Raw genomic sequence first — 25,341 nt, forward strand, 5'->3', positions numbered from 1 at the left:
CGGCTTCTCCGACCTTGTTCCACGCTTTATCTTTATAGCTCCGGTTTCGGTAAGCATAAAGAGTTCTATCGTAAAGTTCGGGGTGCCCACAGACGGCGATAATAATCTTGTCCTCCATTTTTTGCAACCGGCAGGACGATGACGAGCGGAGCTGCTCAACGCTGATTGGCTGACGCAACTATGACTCACGCGTTTTTGCTGCTGGAGTTGGGAAATTTCAACTCGCGCGTCGAGGAGCTGCGTCTGCTCGCTCTGTTCGCTGAGTTCGCCCCGCGACAAACCATCTGTTCGTGCTGCTTCAAACGAGTCTGACGCGCTGCTCGCTGGAAAATCGCAGCTACGCAGCTTCGACGCAGCTTTGCATTGACTTAACATGTAATCTCGACGCGCGTCAAAATTTTGACGCGTCCGGTGTGAACACACCATAAGGCTCTGACTGCGGTTTGTGCTTATGCACCAAACTGCAGTTCAGAGTATCCGGCCTTCTTGGAGTCGGTGGGAGGGGTCCTGGAGAGGGCACCGCCTGCAGACTCCATAGTTCTCTTGGGAGACTTCAACGCTCACGTGGGCAATGACAGAGAAACCTGGCGGGAGTGATTGGGAGGAACGGCCGATCTGAACCGGCGGTGTTCTGTTATTGGACTTCTGTGCTAGCCACGGCTTGTCTATAACGAACACCATGTTCGAACTAGGGCTGTGAAACGATTAACAATTTTAATCGGGCTAATCACAGGTTTTTGTGGATTAATCATGATTAATCACATATTACCGATATTCTCGGTATATTTTGTGAGAACATAGAGATTTATAACAAAAGACGGATATATACATTGATACATTCTTCTATACAATGGTGCTGCAACTCAGCAGTTATTTAGCAGTTTTCTTCCATATGGAACATTAATACATCTTCATCCTAAACAGAATGTTTAACCCTCCTGTTACCTTTCGGGTCAATTTGACCCCATTCAATGTTTAATGTCGGTGTTCTTTGGGGTCAATTTGACCCCAGGCTGTTTTTCACTGTGTCAAACATATAAGAAATATCAACTTTTTTATTTATTTAAAGGGCTATTTAGGTAGTCAACAAACAAACATAAAGTACCTCACACTTAAACTTGGGAAGCAATATTAATTCTAATAATTTTCTGGAGGTTTTAATTGCTGGGGTCAAATTGACCCCGAGGGTAAAATATGGTAGTAAATGTAAAGGTAACAGGAGGGTTAAACAGAACATTTTTCTCTTGTTTGTCAACCATTAACTCCACCATGACACAATCTAAAGGCCTCTAGTCTTCCTCTAGCAGCTGCTGAGGCAAACTGACTGTGTGGGTTTTCTTCATGAACTGGGCCGTGATGAAAGGGACGGCGGGGACACCGCTGCAAAGCTGAAACCTCACCGGCCCGGACACGGACAGGTGGACAGATTGACAAGTGACTTTTTTTTTGCTCGGTCCCGATGCGCGCGCACGGAGCTCTGCGGCGCGCGAGACGGAGATCGATAAGTGTTAACGCAACGCGTAGAGACAGAAATGACATGCTGCTGTGGAGATACGATCAACAACAGACGTTTAGTTTAATAAAAGAACAAAGACGTGCTATAGAGAACATGTCAGGGGCGGCCAATCTTTTAATGTCATGCGATCTACCGACACTACGCCGCGATCGACTGGCAGGTCGCGATCGACGTATTGAGACCCTGATCTACAGGAAGTAAAAGTCGTAACAAGGTTTCCGTAGGTGAACCTGCGGAAGGATCATTACCGATGAACAGACCGTCTGCATGAGAGCGGACAGAGTTCAGATTGAAGTGGTGTATTGGAAGCTCATTTTGCAAGTGACTTTTTTTTCGTCCCGACGACCAACAACAGACGGATTGGAAGCTCATTCTGCGCATGCGTTAAATGCGTAAAAATAAAATAACTAGTTAAACCTGTAATTGAATTAACTGAGTTAACGCGTTATTTTTCACAGCACTAGTTCGAACATAAGGTGGCTTAGGGTACCGAGAACCGGTACTAAGTCAATACCGGTACCTGATTTGACGGTATCGGTTTACCGTTAAGCCGCTGGACATACGGTGCTGCTATCGGTATATTACGTGACCCTCATCCCGGTTTGAGACCCCTCTGATTGGCCAGCGGCGCGCTCTTATCATTGTTGTGATTTGTGTTGTGACTGTGAGACTCCCGCAGTCATGGCGGACAGAGCGAAGCGATCAAAGGTCTGGGTGCACTTTCAAAAATTGAGTGGCGATAGTGCAAAGTGCAATCTTTGTACTCAAGTCGTTGCTTGTAAAGGGGGTAACACAAGCAACTTGATGAAGCATTTGCAAACGAGACACTCGTTGAATCTCAAACGGTGCAGCATATTTGACAGCCTAGTAAACACTGTGGCTGCTAGTAATGCTAGTGCTAATAGTGCTAGCATTAGCACAACAACAACGTCTTCCTCCTCAGTGCAACCTGGTGCGAGTTGCGGGACGGCTGCCTCGACTTCGACACGTGAAGGTAACATTTGTTTTTGTTTATAACTCTACAATTATTAACTCGGAGCCATCAAGCAACTTCTAATGTATGTCCCCAAATAATCCCATAGACAACGTCAGTCAAGCAGCAGCAACAGCGACAGCATCCACACAGGAGAATGTTAGGAGAAGTCAGACAGCGGTGGCCTCTCCATTCTCTATAGCTAAACGAGGACAATGACACAGGATCAGAAAGCAACATGTCATAGGGCTATCGCAAAGTATATTGTGAAGGATATGCAGCCCTTCAGTACAGTGGAGTCCAGTTGGTTTAGGTACGTTTGGTAGCCGGTAGCTGGCTTAGCATAAATCGCTATCTAATTGTTAGGTAAGTTAGCCCTAGTTTTGACTTACCCAACGTTTTCTTCTGTGTTGAATATAAGCAGACTACGACGTTGTGAGCATTCTTGCACTCTATGTTACTTCTTAAATTGGATGTTCTGAAAAATCTACAGCATAGAGTATGGCAGGTAGCATATAAACAGAAGTGCAAAGATGTAACATATTATTTACAGAGTGTAGTAAGTTATTCAGTTTAACTGATGTAATAAATTACAATATACATGTATATAATTAAATATGTATGCTTGTTGCTATTTTTCCAACTGTAGGGAGATGACCACAGCCCTTAACCCTAATTACCACCCCCCTTCCAGAGACACTCTGTCCAACACACTCATACCTGCTTGGTATAACATCGAAAAAGAGAACCTGAGGGCAGAGCTTGCCAGTGTGGAAAAAGTTGCCATTACAAGTGATGGGTGGACCAGTATTACACAGGACCACTACATAACGGTCACGCCCACTACATTAACCAAGGCCAGTTGAAGCAGAAAGTCCTTAAGACACAGGCAGTATATGAGTCTCAGAGGGCCTGTTGTTGCTGAACAAATAGATGAAGTCCTGGCTGAATTTGGGGTGAGACAGAAGGTCGTCGCTGTAACTGTCGACAACGCTCCAAATATGGATGTGGCTGTACGACAGCTACAAACAAAGCTTGGATGCTTTGCATTCTCTAAACCTAGGGGCACAAAAGGTTTACAATGTGCAAGCTATCTCCAAGTGGTCAGCAAGGATCCGGATGTGATCGTTTGGATCAAAAGATCCTCAATGATTAAGACCATTTTCAAAGAGAAGCAGCGTCTCCTGGGTAAGAAACTTTGCCTCATTGTTTCAGTGTAATTCAGACAGGACAGGAGGAATAAATACATTTTAATTGGTCATCATTTATATATTTCAGGCCTGCCTGACCATTCTGTGGTCCTTGATGTCAAAACCGCTGGAATTCTCTTTATCTCATGGTGGAGAGATTTGTGGAGCAATATCCTGCAATACAGGCAGCATTCTTGGACCTGCGTGCCAAAAAGCTCATGAAGAGAGACAGGTATGAATTAATTAATGGTCTAAGCAAACATAATAATGCTATTATAATAAGTCTTAAAAAAATAGTTCATTCTTGTCAGGATGAAGAAAATCCATGTCATGATATAAACAAATTATTGTATAACTAAATGGTCAATACAGTATACATTATAATTTTGTAATTTAATATCAGACTTGAAGAGATCACAGATGAAGACTTCAGGAGGGCTGAGGACTTTGTCAGTCTGATGCGCATGCTGTATACAAGTACCCTGTGTGTGTCAAGCGACAAGTCTTCTACATGTGGCCAGATAATTCCCATTCTGCAAAAACTGAAGACCCACTTAACTGTCAAAGAGGAGGATTCCACATTTGTGGCCACGGTAAAAGAAAAGGTCTGGAGTGACCTCTCCAAACGTTACCAGGTACAGCTGCATATCTTTCCCTAATAATGAGTAACGATATATACCCTCGCTCCCTCACTGTGAAGTGTTATGTGAAGTGTTATTATTTTCTTGTGTACAGGATCATGACATAATGGCCTTTCTGGAGGAGGCCACTCTTATGGATCCAAGATTCAAGGGAAAGCTGAGTTCTTCTGATGAAGTTTGGGAACGACTGAAGGCAGCAGCATTGAGGGAAGTAAGTATTTATCAAAATTACATATTTAAGAAAAAGTTTGCAATGTTTACTACAGTGTATTTTTATTTGTATTGCAATAATGTGCATAGCAACATTAATATGTTGATATCCTCTCAGATGTTAGGAGAGGAGGATGCAGTGCCAGTGGAGGCTCAGGAAGTGGAAGTGGACGAGGATGAAGAGGATGAAGAGGAGGAGGTGGAAAATGTAAGTAAGACATGATTCTGTAATACCAATGCTATATGTTCTAACAAAAGCAATAAGCCTGAATACATTTACATGGTAAATATTATATTTCAGCCTCATGTTGTCAAGAAACCCAGGGTCTCTGCACTGGAGGAACTCTTTGCTGAAGAGGATAAAGAGCTGCGGAGGAGCCTTATTCAACAGGAAACAACAGCGCCAACAATCCTCGAGAACATCAGGAATGAGCTGTCCGTCTACAGAGGCCTCCTTCCCATCCCTACATCAGAAGACCCTGTCCACTGGTGGTGGAGAAAGAAGGAAACTTTTCCTGTCCTCTCTCAGCTCTCCACCACCTACCTCTGTGTTCAAGCCTCCTCAACGCCTTCTGAAAGAGTGTTCTCCACAGCTGGCAACACTCTCAGTAAGGAGAGATCTCGGCTTCTCCCGGAGAAAGTGAACATGCTTATCTTTTTAAACAAAAACTGTTGAGTGCAGTATTTAGTTTTCATTCTGGGACATGTTTCCATGCATTAATGTTACAAAAAATGTTCATCCTCTGTTTGAGGGAAAACTCCAAAAAGCATGATAGGGAGAGCCAGGCCCCTTTAAGTTATTATATTTATTTTTGTCTGCTTCTGAGAAGCTAATGTAAATTATACAGTTACTTCTGCAAGACAATATCAATAAAATAACTGTTTAATCTTCACATCTTGTATTCATGTCTATAATTTTGAGCACCAAATTATTGAAAAGTATCGATAAGAGTATCGAAAAATACCGATACCGATAAGCAATACCGGTATCGGTATCGGTATCGATAAAATCCTAACGATACCCATCCCTACTCATAAGTGTACTTGGTACCAGAACACCTTAGGCCGGAGATCAATGATCGACTTTATAATCGTATCATCTGATCTGCGGCTGTATGTCTTGGACACTCGGGTGAAGAGAGGAGCAGAGCTGTCAACTGATCACCACCTGGTGGCGAGTTGGATCAGATGGCAGGGGAGTCGGCCAGAAAGACCTGGCAAGCCCAAACGTGTAGTGCGGGTGAACTGGGAACGTCTGGTCGAGGACCCTGTCCGGGAGGTCTTCAACTCCCACCACCGGATGAACTTCTCACACATCCCGAGGGAGGTTGGGGACATGCAATCCGAGTGGACCATGTTCAAAGCCTCTATTGTGGAAGCGGCCGACAGGTGAGTGAGGCCATGGTGCTTTGCCGGAAACTTGTGGATTGCTCCCTCCAGGTGGGAACAGAGTGCCTGCCCCAAGCGAAGGAGTTCAAGTATCTCGGGGTCTTGTTCACGAGTGAGGGTATATGGAGCGGGAGATCGACAGGCGGATCGGTGCAGCTGCAGCAGTAAAACAGGCGCTGTACCGGTCCGTCTTGGTGAAGAGAGAGCTGAGCCGAAAGGCGAAGCTCTCAATTTACTGGTCGGTCTACGTTCCAATCCTCACCTATGGTCACAAACTGTGGGTAGTGACCGAAAGAACGAGGTCGCGAATACAAGCGGCCGAAATGAGTTTCCTCCGTAGGGTGGCCGGGCTCAGATGGGGTAAGGAGCTCGGACATCAGGAGGGAGCTTGGAGTCGAGCCGCTACTCCTCCGCATCGAAAGGAGTCAGCTGAGGTGGTTCGGGCATCTGATCCGGACGCCTCCTGGACGCCTCCCGTTAGAGGTTTTCCAGGCACGTCCAACTGGGAGGAGACCCCGGGGAAGACCCAGGACACGCTGGACGGATTACATCTCCCGGCTGGCCTGGGAACGCCTCGGGATCCCCCAGAATGAGCTGGAAAATGTTGTGGGCGAGAGGGAAGTCTGGGTCAACCTGCTGGGTCTGCTGCCCCCGCGACCCGACCCCGGAATAAGCGGATGAGAATGGATGGATGGATATGATGCAAACACATAGCAGGGTAACGTTAGAAGAATATTAATTAATCAATATAAATAATAAATAAATAAACCTGGATATGTTAGCGACAGTGGTGACTACAGGAAGTTAAATATTCATAAACACAGCAAGAATCAACTTGTCACTTAATCGTTGCATTAACTTGTCATCTTAGAAATGTGAGAGTAGCTGTGCTCTCCATGTTTCAGTCTGATTCAATAACTCATGTAGTCAACTCTTCAAAACAGTGTTCACACACGACACAGAGCTCCATCCTTCTTGAGACCAAAGTACTACATTATGATGATGTGATGTGGTAAGACACTGACAGCAGAGTCACAACAGAACAGGTCACATGATGATGATGACAGTAGTAATGAAGGTTACAGGTGAAGCACAGGTGGTATTGTGACTGGGTGCTAACTGAAGGCTGCTTAATAAGAATAAATCAACTGTCTCTATATTTTTCAATTGGCAATATGTATTGCCTGGTGATCATCATATCCTCACTCATCCATGTAGGAATGTTTCGTTCCAAAATGACACAAATAAAACAAGTAAATACATGATGTATACAACTATGCTGGAAGTTAACCATGAACATTAAATATCAGAGGAAATAAACGGCATTAAATACATATGTATCAAGAACCTAGTATTACATACAGGTCTACTACCATCTAGTGGTATAAAGGTGAACCCTTTACTCTGCGTATCCTCACACAGGGTCTGCAGTGTTGGCCCAAGAAGCAGCAGAATGAGGTGGAAATATAAATGTGATAACAGCAACAACTATGCACAGACAAATTACTTTGATTAATCTATATTAGGAACTGTGTTGCATTAAACAATGCAACGATTAAGTGACAAGTTGATTCTTGCTGTGTACATGAATATTAAACTTCCTGTAGTCACCACTGTCGCTAAAATATCCAGGTTTAATTATTTATTATTTATATTGACTAATAAATATTCTTCTGCTATGTGTTTGCATCGTTAAAATATCCCCGTTTAATTATTTATTCTTTATATTGATTAATTAATATTCTTCTAAGGTTAATACGAATATGTATCAATGGCTTTTATTTTGACTTCATTTTAAGCACTTCCGTTCTGTCGTTTTTGGTTTCAGACAGCAGAAACGAAATACGGAGGTGGTATTCCGTTTTTCCGTTTTTGGTTTTCAAACGGAAAACGAAAAAACCACGTGATTTCCGTATTCCGTATTTGGAATGAAACGAAAAAACAAAATAACATTACGTACACGGACCTTGTTGGCATGATGCTGCTCCGGTGCAACGCTGGATGGCGCTGTTCGTGCGCGTGTGTGGTGGTGTGCGTGTGCGTTACTCCATGCGTATAGTAGGAAAACATAACTGGAGTGATATTTCAGATTAAAGGTCTATTATTCAATTCATGGACGCAAAATTAAATCCTGAATTGTAACACTTAAGCAAATATCCTGACATGTCGACAAGAAGTATTTAAATACTTTACTCGTGTAAAAGTACCAATGCCACGTCTTGGAAATACCAATCAGTAAGATGTACTGTGATGTACATTTACTTAAGTACTGTGCTTAAGTAACATTTTTAGTTTTTTCTCTTATACTTTCTACTTGTACTTTTAGAAACAAATATCGTACTTTTTACTTCACTTTATTTATTTTAAAGTCAGATTAATAAAACTAATAATATATCAACAAATAAATCAAGTATCAAAGGAGAAGACTTGATTGATCCGGTAAAGCTATCCAGCAGAATATGAAGTCTCATACTTATCACTTATTATAATACAATAATATAATACAAATTATTCTGAAATGGGCCATTCTGCAGAATCAGTTCTTTCACTTCTGGTGCATTGTGTATATTTTGATGTTGATTTGTAATAGAGTATTTTTATGCTCCAGTATACTTAAGATGGAATATCTGATTACTTCTTCTACAACTGACTTTAAGTGTACAAGGTAAACGAATCTATTTTACAGAATTGGAAAATAATTTGACATATTTGATATGTTTAGGAATAATTGTAATATTAAAGCTTGAGGCATAGATATATCTGAACAACTTTATAAACCGTATAATCTGCATCGTAACGAGGCCACACATTTCACTCTGACCTGTAGTAAAACTACAACATGAAATGGAAATATCTAGTCAATAAGCACTGCAAATATTCTACTTCAGTATTTAAGTACTTAGTTACTTTCCACCAAGTGTGACCTTTATTTAAATAAAGACTTAGATCCCACAATGTAGAAATACTCTATGCTACAAGTTAACATCCTTAAATTAGAGTTTTAAAGGTCCAACAGTACAAATATACTTACATGATCAAATACTTTGTGTTTAAATCTTTGTCTGCAAGGTAATCATAGCGTTTAAATAAATATAGTGAAGTAATTAAAGTGTCTTTTAGAAAATGTTAATCCTATTTATTTTTGTTGGTATTTTGAAAAATTCCATTGACTCTGGGCATTACTACTACTTGTTTAAATATAATGTTACGGTAGGTTTGTAGTACTTAATTTGAATACAATTTGTTTGGAATATTTCTTTTTTTTTAATCCTGAAATTGTACAGAGCTGCATCGAATAAAGAAAGTACCTCAATATTTGACTTAATATACTTTCCCACCACTCAGGGAACTTCAACAATAAGAAGGAAAACTGCCATCTGAATATAAATCAAGTCTCTTCTGAATATATGTTCTGACAACTTTGGAAGAGACAACGAGTCTTTAACCAAAACACACAGTTTCAAGACACACGTCACAGAAATTCAAACACATAATATACTTGCACTACATCCACGATGGTGTCCAATAACGTGTTTCAGAGGATACAACTAATACATGTGTCCAGGAAACATTGTAACAATATAAACTTTGAATAAGATATTTAAACATTTGATACACAGAGAGTATATTGTCAAACTGCTATTCTGTATGACATCATTAATACCTGCTGGGTATGATGTATTTTTAATATTATTATTAATAAGTTATTTCTTTAAACACAAAAGAGGAAGCCCCGCTTGCGCAGGGCATCAAAAAATTTAGTTATACTCTTATTGGTCCGCTCCACGGAAATCTTTAGTAAAAGGCGAAAGATTTATGCGCTCTGAAGAGAACCAAGAGTGATCTGCCCGGCCACCGTCGCTGAGACCATACACTTTCACGGCATCACTACTTTAGCTGATGGTTCGCTTCAATCTCACTTATATAACAACTCAAATTATAAACTAAAACTGTAAACCAAAACACAATGAATAATATTACGGAAGAAATGGTATGCTTATATAAGAAGCACGTGTTTATTTAACGTTTATTAGCGAAAGCTACTATGGCGCAATGCATAATGGGAAGCCTGCGTACATAGAATTAAAATAGCACACTTCTGACGGTTAATGTCGTTGATCTAAAGCAATGAACCATAATTTACGATAAAAGCCACAACAGCACTGTCAAAAGAGTTATTATCTGTTGTTTTACGTCTTTCTAGTAGATAATAAACCTGATCGTAAGTTTCGGAAGGACCCGCCCCCTTCACGAACACACTGGCACACAAAGCCAGTCTCTTTTCATGAGGAATAAGGAGGAACATGTTTCCTACTGCCTATGAGGTGCAGACATTCAACTACATATTGATTTACGTTTTTTTATTATCTTAACACACGTGTGACTGTGATTATGTGTTAAACAGTTAATAAACAGGAAACTGAAGTAATACTGTTGTAAATGTTGAGTGGCAGGAAGATAATTAATTAATGGTAATGAGCATTACCATAATTAATGAACAACATCTGTCTTTGTCGGCTGAACGAGAGTATAGATCATGAAATTATTACGGTTTCAAGTAAATTCCCCTCGCTACTTAGAGGAACAGAATCAACTTAATATCCAGTATTAAACTGATATAAACTTTATCTTGGACAATAGATACATCAACAATAAAGCTGGACACAGTGGAAGCCGTTTCTTGGTCAGTTTAAAAGGACACTGCGTTGGATCAAAATGTGTTTAACATACAGGAAAAAAGAAGGATTATTTAATGCTGCACGTGGGAGCCCTCAATATAGACCATCAGCAACTAAGTTCTTATTTACAGCCAAGATTTAAATAAAACACTTGAAAATAAGGTGAAGGAATGAACTAAACTGTTGCAATTGTTGAACCACAAGAACAAAATATAATGTATAGTATAATAAAATAGTGTCTTGGGACGCTCTGAGAATGCAACACTGAATTTCCTACACACATGTTTCTGTAGAGCAACACATGCAGATCTAAGCTTCGGTTTGCACAGTATGGTATAATTTGAATATCCAAATCAAAAAGTTATTTCTTTGAACACACAAGAGGAAGCCCCGCTTGCGCAGGGCATCAAAAAATTGAGTTAGACTCTTATTGGTCCTCTCCACGGAAATCTTTAGTAAAAGGCGAAAGATTTATGCGCTCTGAAGAGAACCAAGAGTGATGCCTGAAGAACACCAGAGAGGAGGACCACTAGCTCGGAGACACGTGCTTCACCTCTGGTGCATTAGAAACTACACCACATAATAAAGTAGTACATATAACCAGAGCCCAAGCTTGTACTTTGTTCTTGATTAAAATGTCATTTAACTTTTATAACTTGTTTAGTTTGAGTGTCGTACCACCCTTTTCTCTCTTTTTCAAATGGTGACGCAAGGCATGCTGGGAGTGCAGCATCTGGTTTCCGTTTTGTTGTTGTTGCTTTCTTTATCGTTTTGATTGAATCCTACACATTTATTGTACTTTAAAAGCCAGTGTTCTGCAGTCTTAGACATACTGTGTGTATATATACGCTACTATTAGAGATTAGATCTTAGAATGAGACAAACACCCGAGAAACTCAGACAACTCGGCCGACCGTCTGTAGAAAGGAAATGGCGTCCTTCTTCCTCTTGTGGTATATAACAGCAGTTGGCCTCCATTTAATGTGGGATTCACCTCGTATTCTGTGTACATAATACATCTTTAGTAAACAAGGAACAGCTGTTGGAAACACTGCAGTTCAAGTATTTGGGAGTTGATTATTATTTTTACACCAGTGAGGAAACCCAGCGTAAGCAGGGCATCAAAAAAATTGAGTTAGACTCTTGTTGGTCCTCTCCACGGAAATCTTTAGTAAAAGGCGAAAGATTCATGCGCTCTGAAGATAACCAAGAGTGATGCCTGAAGAACACCAGAGAGGAGGACCACTAGCTCGGAGACACGTGCTTCACCTCTGGTGTATACATTTACACAACATAATAGTCATGAATACGGTCAGTGCAGTGTTTGTTGGCTGAGTTTGTACTTTGTACGTGATTAAAATGTACTTTTAAACTTTTAAAACATGTCGCTTTAGTTTAAACGCAACACATTGGTTCCCCCTCTTTACAAATCGTGACACAAGGCATGCTGGGACTGGAGCATGTCATCAACATTGTGTTTTTTTGTTTTCTTTATCACTGTCTTATATATATCCATTAATTCAAAATATTTTAAAATGCAGTAGTTTGCAGTCTTCTTCTTTTAAAGTATACACATTTATAAAGTAATCACACACAACAACCTTATAAAACACAAAGTGCGGTGCACTCCATAGCAGTACTTATAACGTGATCTATCAATGAGTCAAATAAATAAATAAAGTGATACATGTGATTCCTTTCTCCCCCAAATTTATATTCTCATTTCATAAAGTTACTTTGATCACAAGTCACTTAATCCTGGTCATTACTTTAACCACTCTGATGGCACTACTGGAACAAAAGCCAAATTGTGCATAATACTTCTACTATAGCAAATGCATACAGTACACATACACAACCCAACAGTTCCTTGTATTACTAATGAACAATTCCTAAATAATGAAATTAAATCTGTGATAATAGTATTTATTACTTTTACACCAATGAGGAAGCCCCGCTTAAGCAGGGCATCAAAAAATTGAGTTATACTCTTATTGGTCCGCTCCACGGAAATCTTTAGTAAAAGGCGAAAGATTTATGCGCTCTGAAGAGAACCAAGAGTGATGCCTGAAGAACACCAGAGAGGAGGACCACTAGCTCGGAGACACGTGCTTCACCTCTGGTGCATTACAAACTACACCACATAATAAAGTAGTACACGCACGTGGTGCAGTATTTGTATCACAAACTTATACTTTGTACGTGGTTAAAACGTGAATCAGAAAGTTAAACTTGCCGCTTTAGTTTAAACTGAACCAATTGTTTCCCCCTTTTACAAATGGTGACACAAGGCATGCTGGGAGTGGATCATGAATTTACAATTTATTTTGGTGTTTCCTAAATCCTTTTTTATGCATTGGGTTGCAGTCTTCTTCATACTGTGTGAACACACGCACACACGCACACACACACACGCACGTGCTCAGACATTTTGGGGGGCAGGTGCTCAAACCCCAAAAAAGGGCACCCATCGGCAAAATGATTTTTCTATTGATCACTGTAACCTGAAGTTAAAGGGTACCTGTTGAGATCGCGAATATGTAGCCAGATCAAAAGATAATGTGTTTCTAAAGGTTATTCATGCACTGACGGTCCAGTATTCAATAACAATACGTAGTTTAGGCTGTTCAAAGTCCCTCAACTCCGACAAGCTTCATTGCACTGGTGCTTGAATATGGCGCAGGTGGTGTGACGTCACATCGTTGATAGATCGACAGCCAACCACAGCGGATGTGTTCAGAAACCAATGTAAACAACGTCGAGCGCCGCAAACAAATGCACAAGAACGATATGTCTAAAGCGGGCGAAATATGGGCTGATGAAAGATTGTCCAGATTCAACAACTGGATACTTGTGAACCATTAAAAGCAGACTATCCCATTTAGTTAATTGTGACAGCGATAGCGAATGATTCTGATAAGTTGATGCGAAAGGACGCGGTAGATGCTTCACCGTGGACGGACCGTGCACGCCGTCGTGACGTTGGTGCAGTTGTAATGAAATGCAGGGGCTCTCAAGTCTCACGCATTGAGCGTGAGACTCACCTTCAGTCTTATCTCACACTCCCGCCACATCGAATTCCTCACGCTGAAAAAACCTCTCGGCTGTTGTGCTTGAATGGGGGTGCTCAATACGCCCGATCGTTGTTCGCTGCAGGCTCGGCCTTGAATCTGCGGCGCATTGGGATGGAGCAAAAAAAATGGTCTGCCCCCAGTCAACAACTTTTCTCGGGTAGAGATAGTCTACTTCCCCACCCCCCGTCAACAACTCTTTTCGGCTCGATGCCGACTCGCGCCAACGGTCAGCTGTGGTGCTGATGGAAATCTCACACTTGCCTGTCTTCAAAACTTGAGAGCCTGGAAATGTGTGCCACAAAAAGCAGACATAGAGTGCATTTGTTGCAAAACACAAACTTATGTCCGATGATATAGTGACATAGACCTAATCTGCTTTACACAAAGCGTGACTTGATAACTACGTGCGCATAAGCCAGCGCTGGAATGTCTTTCATTGATGCAATATTCGGCCGACATATTCGGGGCCTGCACCGAGGAGAACTGTCAAATCATTAAGTTTGAGCAGGTAATAAGTAACTCCGGATTGGCTAATTCCTTTCAGCGACTCGTCATAGTGACCTTTGACAGGTAAATAACTGGCAATTTGTCTGCGCACTGGGCGTTCACGGACTCGGAATGTTGACAAAAGGCGTTAAAGCCTCATTGCTATGCGTGACTTGTTGACAATAGCGGCGGGGAAAATATGATTTATTTGATGCCTAATGGATGTAACCGCGTTGTTGTTTTGGGCTACAGGTACCCTTTAGAAAGTAATTGGTTGCTAGCAACACCTGAAACACATTTTTGTGTGAGAAGACATGAGAGCTGAACAAAATGAAATGTTTCTATGAACATTACAATTTGTTTTTATTCTGAAATAATTGGAATGAAAATATATATAATAGAAAACAACTTTGCTAACCTCGACCGCTTGAAATCGGAAAATGCCGGGAAATATTAAACCTCTGTAAAAACGTTATAAAGCCTCAGTCTGATATTTCCGGGCATGACCTGACTCTGGGTTAGTAAGTGAATTTAATACAAAAGTGTTGTTTTCTTGCGTTTACTCTTTCACCTTCTACAATGCTCCTTTAAGATTGATCTTTGTAAAATTGGAACAGACAAAACAAAACATACCACATAAAAATGTGGCACAAGGATAGCATGACACCGAGAGCTAACATTAATTCTTGTGACATATATAAAATGATTAATACTGTTCAACATATAAAATGATCTAAATAGCATTTATACAACTTCAAAGAAGATGCTGCTGCTCTCTCTCCTCTCTCTTCTCTAAGCCTGCTAACATCAATGAAAACAGCAGTGTTGGGAGATAGCAGCGTTACAAAGTAACTGTAATTCCACTACTTTTTGTGATGAGCATGCTGTAGTGTTTTTAACTCAACTAACGCCAGTTACAATTACTGAAATGTAAATGAGTTAGTTACTCGCATTACTCTCTTTTTTGTGAAAATGAACACTTTGCAGACAGAAAGACAAGCTGAGCTACTTTAGCTGCTTCCTGATCACGACATCGCAGGACATACGGTGACAATGATGACTGCGTCTCGGGCGTTATGGCACTGATGACAAGGCGGGGCGGCGTTATTAATCCTCACTTTATTGGGCATCCACCAACACAGTGTGTTTACATGATGTGGATTTACATGTTAGACGGCGTGTATCTCAGCTCAACGGCTCGACGTCAACAACGCGGTTCAGTCAACCAACATAACTCCCCACCGTTTTCCGGCAGGTTAACCCGTACTCCCTCTGCTCCAGCCAATCACAGGCACGCCCCTCGACCAGCACGCGGTGCCACACTGTGATTGACAGCCACGCTCACAGGGTCGCTACAATATGCACCAATCAGATCAATCAATGAGCATTAAACCACATCATGTACGACAGTCTGCGGATAGAATGGGCTTTTCTCTCCTGGAAGTATGGACATTACTTTTCCCTCGTCGAAATTAAAGACACAAAATGTAGTGGTGAGTTTGTAGAAATTATGTTGCAGGTGCAAAGACCCTATCCACATCTAAAAGACAGTTATTTTGTATAAAGTTAAGTATTAAAAGGGACTTGTGTACTACTGCTTGATTTGAAGGCCTGTTGCCCTGTTGATTGCAATAAATAAGGTCTACAAAATATGTTTATTGTGTTTGACTGTTCCAGTCCTGTTCATTACATTAAAAAAGCAGACATAAAGTAACTTAAAAGTTACTTTCCTAGTAACTAATTAGCTTTTGATATACAGTAACAATAGTAAATTAATTAAATTACTTTTAAAAAGAAGTAACTAGTAACTGTAACTAATTACTAATTTTCAGTAGACTTGCCCTTTTCATTAACAGCTGGACAAGGCTTTACGAAATCCATGGATTTCAAAGTCTTTTATTATTATTTTTTTTGAAACGACGGACCAGATCTTTGATCATGTTTTGCAAGTGCTATTGTCGACGTGGTTAATTTCTCACCAAACACAGGAGGGCGCAGCATGTAGGGAGGCGGAGGGGCGGGGCGCAGCGGGGGCTCGTGAGCCGGAGCAATGTGGGGCAGAAATTCTCCCACAAGAACTCAAATAAAATTCCCTGTCAGATATTGATCATGACTCTACTGTTCCTCTGCATCATGAACTTATCGTTTTTCCTGTCCAAACATCTGGTTAAACATCATCCAGTGGCAGCAGACTTTCTAATTAAATGTACTGCAGACTAAATGGAGGAAGTAGAGGAAACTATGTCACCGCCCATTCTCTATATAGTGTTATTCATATAAAAGCCTGTTTGACCATATTAGCAGGTGTATGGGCTGTTATGAGGGAGCAGCAAACCAAGGTCTTTCACATTGCTTGTCATAGAAGGAGAGGCACACTGTGAACAAACATTTTTCACTACAATTTAGTTGCTGCTTTTCTCTAATTGTTTGTTTCCCCACTCTTATTCTGCTCACAGGTGTAACTCATTTATTTACCTTTTTAGGCTCCACCCACTTTTCCTGTGGGAGGAGTGAGGAAATGGCTAACCTCCCTCTCTGCTTTCCCTTTCTGCTACAGAGGAGGCAGCAAACCAAAGCCTCTCAAATTACTTTCTAGAAGGAGAGGAACACTGTGAACAAACTTTTCAGACAACTACAATTTAAGTTTGAGCCCTCAGAGAACGACCTCTCGTGGGAATCATGAAGGTGAGTGCTGAAATTATCTAATCAAACACCTACAGACAGAATTTGATGTGCTTACTGATTGATAATATCCACATGTTATTGTTTTGTTGTTATAGAGTTTAGCATCTTTTCATCGGGTTTCTCAACCTGTTGCTGCTGGAGAGCTCATGTGCTGCTGACTCAAGTGTTGGTAAGTTTTCTTTCCCCCCCTCATCACAAGTCTTTATTGTTTTGAATAATTATTTGAGAATGTGGGTTGAGGTTATAATTACACTATTTCAAGCTGACACACATATTCTTTCTTTTAACTTTAGTATATGGTACACATCTGAGTATAAGGGGCTCATTTTGCTTCAGTGGTCAGTTTTAAAACAACAAATAGTTCGGGTATTGTATGGGTAAGCACAGAAAATAACAGGTTTTAGTATCTAAATAAGTCAAATATTGAAAAGCAGCTTCAGGAGTAGTGGTGGACAAAGTATTAAGATATTTGACTTAAATGTTGCAAACTTACGCTACAGACCACACAATACAAATACAGTCCAGCATTCATAATTGTACTTAAATAATAGCACAAAATGTATAAGCAGCAAGATATACTTAAAGTATCAAATGTAAAAGTAATCTTTAGGATAAGCTCCATGAATGGATGTATGGATAAACAGACTTCTTATTTAAATTCAAACTTTGATTAAGGAGTGTAATTCATACCATAAAAAATGTGAACAAGTGAGAAATAGTTATGAAATACCTCGACTGACACGGATTAAACTCAAATAGAAGTCGGCTAATGTTGCATTTATTCATGCTCATGTACAATAAATAACACATTGTTATCTGTTTTCCTGGTGAAAATGAATACATGATTTTAAACAGCTCGTGCAAGCATTATCATTATCACATTTAACTTTTGGAAGTATGGAGGCAGCACAGGAAGCCGTGCTACAACGGCAGAGAGCTAAAGATACGAGGGAGGTGGTTGCGTGCAGGCAGCAGTGAAGTCCTAATTTAAGAAACACTTCCTGTGAACTGTATATAGTCGTTAGTATTCATGAGTTCGGGGTCAGATCAGTCTCAATAATTGCAAATGCACACAGAGAGACACAAATGCAAACACGAAGATTTACAAAGATATTCAATTTACAAATGCATGCAGAATGATTCACAAATACATTCCAATGCAGGTAAATAAATTACGATTTATATAAATGTAAAATTTCAAAAATATATAAGTATGCATTTCTATGTGGATTTGACTATTTTTGTGGATTTATATGTATTTATTTGTGGATCACACTGCATTTGTTTGTGGATTGCTACACATTTGTGCACGCATTTTTGAGACTCCGTGTGGCTCAACTCATACATGCGCTACTATCTGTAGCCAATCAGATGTTGTCCCGCCTTTGAGGGCGGGCTTAGCAGTCCACAAATAAATACATATAAATCAAAATAAAATAGATAAATCCACATAGAAATGCATAAATATATCTGTGATTTTTGTTTTACATTTATATAAATTGTAATTTATTTACGTGCATTGGAATGTATTTGTGAATTGTTGTCGTGCATTTATAAATAGAATATATTTGTGAATCTTCGTGTTTGCATTTGTGAGTCTCTCTGTGCATTTGCAATTATTGAGACTGAGCCAATGCACCACATGCACTGTCATTTTGTTGAGCAGGTCCGACATCATTCCAATTACTCCTTTATGGAAAGTAAGTTGATCTTTTCCTCGTTCGCAGTGAATCCCTGTTGCTCTTACCCGTGTCAGAACACAGGAGTGCGTGCGCTTTGGTCCAGAGAGCTACCGATGCGACTGCACTCGCACGGCTTCTATGGAGACAACTGCACTGATCGTGAGTACAGAAACATATGCATTTGGGATATGAATCTGCATTCATCGACGTGTGGGTGGTTCAAAAGTCCTACCACGAGTGTCCTTCAAGTGAATGGCTGCATGGTCAACCTCCCAAGTACCTGCTAGCTCAAGTGCTACACACTAACTACAACCACTCTTCTTATTTTAGTGAAAATATATATTTTAAACACATGAACGTTGTTTTCTTTTCTTCCATTAATCAATAAAGTCTGCAGTTGTAAATATGTCCAAGTTGGTGATGACTACATCATCACCAAAGTCCCTTGCAGCTCTTCTGAGGTCAATCCTAATCCGAACCCTTCACCTCTTTATGAACAAAAGAACTAAAAACACAAATTCAGGGTCATTTGAAGGAGAACAAACACAAGTCCGCAGGTTTTTCTTACATTATTAGTGGATTTAAGTGATCTATAAAGCGTCGGTATTACCACTATTCCCAATTGATATACCCTCTACAAAAGGAAGATTGTTTAGAAGTTTATGGAACATATACTTATTCTATCTTTGTGTGCAGAGGAACTCTGGACCAGTCTTCGTCTCTCGATGAAGCCGAGCCCGGAGGTCCTCCACTACATCCTCACCCACTTCCAGTGGTTCTGGGACCTCGTCAACAACTCTTTCCTGCGAGACACAATCATGAGATGAGTGCTGACGCGTAAGTGAAAAAAGGTTCAACGTATAAAAAAAAAACTGCAAGCCCGCCAACAAGTCAATCAATCGGCGGATAAAATAACACGACTGGCTTGCAGTTAATATTTCTCCAGCATTTTTTTTTACAGATCTTTGCTGTTATTTACTGTGAGAGCATGTACACTTTAATACACAATATTGGCAGGATTTTTTTTTTTTATCAGCCTTGTATTTAAAGGGGCAGACAGTTTGATGAATATATTGCTGAGTTCAAGGCAGTTTTAGATGAGGCCTTGTGGGTTAATTATGGTAATATTCAAGGTCAGAGTGGGTTTGTCTTTTATAGACACAAACTGTTGAGACAACCCCAACTAAATGTGAGCAGTAACTCATCTGAAAATCTATTTTTGAAGTGCATCTGGAGTGTATTCCCCTGATGTGGTTTTGAAAGTTTTGAGAGCGTGTAAGATATGTGATGAAAAAAGATTATTTGAACCCACAAATTTGTATTTCCATTGCTCAATATTGCCAGAGTGGCATGCTCTCACTTTGGAACTTTGGACTGTTTTATCATTTGCTAACAAACTCAGACTGAAAGCCTTCGTGAAAACATTTTTGAAAAAGAAAACAATAATTTTCTCATATTCTCACAAAGTCAGAACCGAACTTATTCCAAGCCCACCGACCTACAATAGCAAATATGGATACCTCAACTTGGAGTCGTACTCCAACATCTCCTACTACACCGTCTCCTCCCTCCGATTCCTGAAGACTGCCCGTTGCCGATGGGAACTAAAGGTGAGACCTGCACAACTTGCACACACAGACAACGGTGTTCCCGAGGACATCTTTAACGGTTTATTTTCCAACAGGTAAACCACAACTACCTGATCCCGGAGTGTTGACTGAACGTTTTTAGGAGGAAGACCTTTCGGCCAGACCCTCAGGGATCCAATCTGATGTTTGCCTTCATGGCCCAACACTTCACCCACCAGTTTTTCAAGCCGGACCATTCCGTTCAAGGTGGCTTCACCAAGGCTTTAGGACATGGGGTGAGACACATAGTTTTAATGATCAGAATGTAATTATTAAACAATAAATACCTGCTACCTAATATGAATTCATTGTTGGTTGTGAATCTATTGACAAATGCATGTGTTTTTCTCTCTAAAGGTGGATGCGGGCAATATCTATGGAGACAACCTCGTGAGACAGCATCACCTCCGGCTTCATGAAGATGGAAAGCTGAAATATCAGGTGGCAAAGAAAGTCTTATTTTCAAGAAATATGCTGATTGGCTTTTTTTACCTGACAGTTAGAGGAGAAGATCGATTGATCACTCGCATATCTTTTCTGTATATACGTCGCAAGAGCCATGCAGCCAGTCAAGGAGCAAGATATGTCACCTCCTGTAGCCTGCTTTATGGGTTACAATTACAATTCTGTGATCATTGAAAATAACTTTAATATGACAACACCCTTTGACACTCTTCTCTTTGAAATGAAATGCTTGTTATCAGGGTTTGAGAAGGAACTCCCTTAAAATGGTTCTGATTCACATCTTCAAAATATGGTCTCTGAAATACTATTTTGTGTTTGTTTACAGACAGTAAATGGGGATGTGTACCCTCCTACTGCAGCCGAGGTCCCTGTGCACATGTTGTACCCTGAACGCATCCTTCCAGAAGACCGTCTGGCCATTGGTCAGGAGGTGTTCGTCCTCCTGCCGGGCCTCAGCATGTACGCCACCGTATGGCTGAGGGAGCACAACAGAGTCTGTGACATCCTGAAGGCAGAACATCCGACCTGGGACGACGAGCAGCTCTTCCAGACCAGCAGACTGATCATCATCGGTGAGGACGTCAGAACCAATGTCTTCTTTCTCTGTGAGAGAGGGATTGGCACAAATATATTTCATTATTCTCAATAAGAAATAACTTTTAACAGGTTTGTATTTATGTAAAAGCTCTTCAGTACACAACTGGCAGTTTATTCCTAATTATTTTCCTTTCAGTAAAAAATTACATTTAGGGCTAAAACTGATATTTGTTGTTGTTATTTAATAATCAGCTGATTATTTCCCACAAATAACTCATTGTTTGGTGTTTAAAACATAAGAAAACTGTGAAAACAAACCAAAATATAATGCCAACTGTCCAAATCCCAATAATATTCCAAGAAATATTCCAAGAAAATCACCTAATTCCTTGAACAAATTTTGATTGTTGTTGTTGTCCCCCAGGAGAGATCATCAACATTATAATTGAAGAGTACGTGCAGCATCTGAGTGGCTACCTGCTGAAACTGAAGTTCGACCCTACCCTGCTCTTCAACACACATTTCCAGTACAGCAACCGCATCGCCCTGGAGTTCAGCCACCTTTACCACTGGCACCCGCTCATGCCCGACAGCTTCCTCATCGACGGAGATGACATCCCGTACTCCCAGTTTATGTACAACACCTCCCTCCTCATGCACTCGGTGTGGAGAAACTAGTGGAGGCCTTCTCCCATCAACCCGCGGGACAGGTAGATACGTGATTGTGTACAAGAATCCGGTGTCGTTCCTGTCGTTTATTTCCTCAAGTGCACATTCATTTTTTTAAATTCAATTCAGTTCATTTTGTATAGCCCATTCTCACAAATTACAAATTTGCCTCAAAGGGCTTTACAATCTGTACACATACGACATCCCTGTCCCAGAACCAGAGCATCAACAGGGCCATGGCATAGTTACCTGTACTTAAGTTGTACCTCCAATGTTACTTTATACTTCTATTCCAAGATATTTCAGAGGAATTGAAAGGATGTTGTATGTTCTACTCCACGACATTTATCTGTGAATTTATTAGTTACTTTTCCTAAATATGATTTTACATTAGCTTTGTCGCTTTGGATATTCACGATTTTGATAGAGTTTAACTTTGAACTTATCAGATGGTTTTATTTAAGTATCCGTTTCATTCCTAAAGAAGTAACATTATATATTGTGAGAGAAAAGTCTGATAAAATAAATTATAATACAGGTAGATGAAATCAAGCATTCTGATTGGTTGAGAGGGAGTCACAGGGTTTACTTTATTCAGCCATAATGTCCTAGAGCTGTTTACATTTATCTGAGTGTTCCATATCAGTGCGCACTCAAAATAAAAATAACAGTAGATTTTGGGCAACCAGTTCAGGCTCGACAGTTACCAAACATATTTCGTGTTAACTTTAATATTTTGGGGGGAATGACTTCAGCTGAGTGGTAAGCCGAAGAGAATTCTTCAGGTGGACGTCATGCTACCAATAATAAGAAAGAAAGTGAGAGCTATGAAATGTTGCACAACCAAAAAACAGTCAATTAACTGCTTCACCAACTGGTGTAAAGAGAAACCAGTAGACGTGAAGACCATAACTGGTAAAAATGTTAACTGTAGACCATAACAAGAGATGGAAGAATGAAATACTGCGGGATTTCTATGGCACTCTGAGTAATGGAAAGGGTGACCGCCACGGGATCAGCGGTTACGTCTCAACATTGAGTCGGTACTGGTGTTTGATGAAGTGCGTTCACGTCCGCAAAACAATGTTTTTTTTGCATTGTAAATACCAGTAGACGTCAGGGACAAGACAAAACTAAATTCTGTAAAGTTGGAAAGATATTCGCATAACTCTACTTATGAATATATAAAATACCCACTGTGAGAGGATCCTTCATGCAGAACACGGTTATTGTTAGAAATGTGGCAGGTCACGTCCTTCAAAACACTTAACCACTGTTTCTAGATTTTAGCAGACTTCCCTTCTCAATCACTTCCTAAAATCTAATGAGACAATCGTCTAAGATAGCTTTCAGCTGCATCATGTGCTTGAGAATTTCGATGCACAGTGTTTACTAATGAGGTTTTCTTTCTTGTTTTTTAAAAATATATCTGGCTGCTGGTATTACTACGAACATTTCAGTAATCCAGTGACTTCTTTGTGTTTCAGATTGGTGGAGGTTACAACTCTCATGCGGTCGTGCTCAAAGTGTCAGAAATGGTCATCAGAGAGTCCCGAGCGACGCGTGTGCAGCCCTTCAATGAATACAGGAAGAGGTTCAACCAAAAGCCATACACCTCTTTTTATGACTTAACTGGTAAGCACAATTGTGTGACACGTACTGTGGGTGATTTACCATTTGCCAACAGTTTATTACCTGCTGTTTTCTCTTTTCCAAACAGGTGACGTCGAAATGGCCCGAGGTTTAGAGGAGCTCTATGGTGATATAGATGCTGTGGAGTTCTACCCTGGCCTCCTGCTGGAGCACACACGTGCTACCAGTCTCTTTGGCGAGAGCATAGTGGAGATGGGTGCTCCCTTCTCCCTGAAAGGCCTGATGGGAAACCCCATCTGCTCCCCTGAGTACTGGAAGCCCAGCACCTTTGGGGGAGAGACGGGGTTCAATATCGTGAAAACTTCCACTCTGAAGAAACTGGTGTGCCTCAACACCAAGTGGTGTCCATACGTGGACTTCCATGTGCCCCGAAACGAGGACGAAACCAATCCAGGGAAACCATCGACTGAACTTTAATGACGATTTCAATAATCAGAATTAGTTTATCAATGTACTGACTGTGGGATATATTGTAGTTGTTGTTTGATATCTTTCCATCTGTCATAATCCCAGTCAGACTTGTTTTTAGGAGAGGTGGAGTTACTGGTGTTTCTATATAATTTGAATAAAGAAAAATCTCCAATCCCAATACTAAATGGTTAAATGTCTGTTGGAGTTCTCATACTGACGGACTGACAGGATGCAAAGGGTGGTGTATCACCTCGTAGCACGTGTGAGATAAGTGACAACACGCTGCTCTGGTTCCGTTGCTGTCTGAAAACGAGAGATAGGGTTGCAGTACTTCTGTGTCACATGCAATTAGTTAATCTATATTAGGTGTTTATTATAAAACGGGTAGATGAAATCAAGCATTCTGATTGGTTGAGAGTGAATCACGAGGTGTACTTCATTCAGCCATAATGTCTGTTTTGGCTGGATCGGTCAGTCTGTGAGGGAGCAAAGGCCGCCTCGCTCCGGCTTGGCTCCCGTGGACCCCTCCTGGCTGGCTCGCCAATTGTTGTGGCTGGATTTCTTTCTTCTTGGTCGATTCTGACTCATTTCTTAACCTGATGCTGTTTAAACTTGTATCTCTCTCCTATCTGACTGCGAGTGAGATGCCACAGGAGACTCACCCACCTGACCTCAGTAATCAAACACCCAAAGAACACAGAAAGTTTGGATCAGAGTTCAATTCACGTAGATTTATTTGAACCAACAGTTTCCAAATTAACCTGAGCTAGGTCCGGTAGTGAAGACAACAACCTCCCTCCACATCTGTCTTCACCAACCCAGATGCTTCAGTTAACCGCTCAACTTACCGCACAGCCCAGCCAGCAGCTCCCCCCCAGCTTCTTCCCCAGTGCCTCAGTTGCTCAGAGTTTTAAGCAAGTCACTTGCAAAATGAGCTTCCAATACACCACTTCAATCTGAACTCTATCCGCTCTCATGCAGACGGTCTGTTCATCGGTAATGATCCTTCCGCAGGTTCACCTACGGAAACCTTGTTACGACTTTTTGTTCCCTGTAGATCAGGGTCTCAACACGTCGATCGCGACCTGCCAGTCGATCGCGGCGTAGTGTCGGTAGATCGCATGACATTAAAGAGATTGGCCCCCTGACATGTTCTCTATAGCACGTCTTTGTTCTTTTATTAAACTAAACGTCTGTTGTTGATCGTATCTCCACAGCAGCATGTCATTTCTGTCTCTACGCGTTGCGTTAACACTTATCGATCTCCGTCTCGCTCGCCACAGAGCTCCGTGCGCGCATCGGGACCGAGCAAAAAAAAGTCACTTGTCAATCTGTCCACCTGTCCGTGTCCGGGCGGTGAGGTTTCAGCTTTGCGGTGTCCCGCCGTCCCTTTCATCACGGCCCAGTTCATGAAGAAAACCCACACAGTCAGTTTGCCTCAGCAGCTGCTAGA

General features: G+C 40.9%; 1 protein-coding gene, 4 non-coding genes and 1 pseudogene across 5 annotated transcripts; 2 read left to right on the forward strand and 4 right to left on the reverse strand.

Moving 5' to 3' along the window:
- Positions 1-3,887: 3,887 nt before the first annotated feature.
- On the forward strand, positions 3,888-5,423 carry LOC130203372 (E3 SUMO-protein ligase ZBED1-like). The gene is made up of 5 exons (XM_056429488.1): positions 3,888-3,911; positions 4,083-4,314; positions 4,415-4,531; positions 4,649-4,738; positions 4,832-5,423. The coding sequence occupies exons 1-5, from the start codon at positions 3,898-3,900 to the stop codon at positions 5,204-5,206; spliced, it is 828 nt and encodes a 275-aa protein (XP_056285463.1). The 5' UTR covers positions 3,888-3,897; the 3' UTR covers positions 5,207-5,423.
- Positions 5,424-9,648: 4,225 nt separating this feature from the next.
- LOC130204188 (U5 spliceosomal RNA) lies at positions 9,649-9,762 on the reverse strand. Its single transcript, XR_008833577.1, has one exon. It is a non-coding gene; the product is annotated as a U5 spliceosomal RNA (small nuclear RNA).
- A 1,222-nt stretch (positions 9,763-10,984) lies between these two features.
- LOC130204179 (U5 spliceosomal RNA) lies at positions 10,985-11,098 on the reverse strand. The gene has a single exon (XR_008833568.1). It is a non-coding gene; the product is annotated as a U5 spliceosomal RNA (small nuclear RNA).
- A 601-nt stretch (positions 11,099-11,699) lies between these two features.
- On the reverse strand, positions 11,700-11,814 carry LOC130204193 (U5 spliceosomal RNA). The gene has a single exon (XR_008833581.1). It is a non-coding gene; the product is annotated as a U5 spliceosomal RNA (small nuclear RNA).
- A 727-nt stretch (positions 11,815-12,541) lies between these two features.
- LOC130203369 (prostaglandin G/H synthase 1-like) lies at positions 12,542-24,060 on the forward strand (annotated as a pseudogene).
- Positions 12,549-12,662, reverse strand: LOC130204181 (U5 spliceosomal RNA). The gene has a single exon (XR_008833570.1). It is a non-coding gene; the product is annotated as a U5 spliceosomal RNA (small nuclear RNA).
- Positions 24,061-25,341: the final 1,281 nt, after the last annotated feature.

This window comes from Pseudoliparis swirei, chromosome 13 (assembly GCF_029220125.1).
Source record: "Pseudoliparis swirei isolate HS2019 ecotype Mariana Trench chromosome 13, NWPU_hadal_v1, whole genome shotgun sequence".
NCBI lineage: Eukaryota > Metazoa > Chordata > Actinopteri > Perciformes > Liparidae > Pseudoliparis > Pseudoliparis swirei.

Coding starts and splice junctions, on each gene's coding strand:
- LOC130203372 (XM_056429488.1), top strand. Junction 4,315..4,414: donor ACCTCTCCAAACGTTACCAG/GTACAGCTGCAT, acceptor TCTTGTGTACAG/GATCATGACATAATGGCCTT. Junction 4,739..4,831: donor AAGAGGAGGAGGTGGAAAAT/GTAAGTAAGACA, acceptor ATTATATTTCAG/CCTCATGTTGTCAAGAAACC.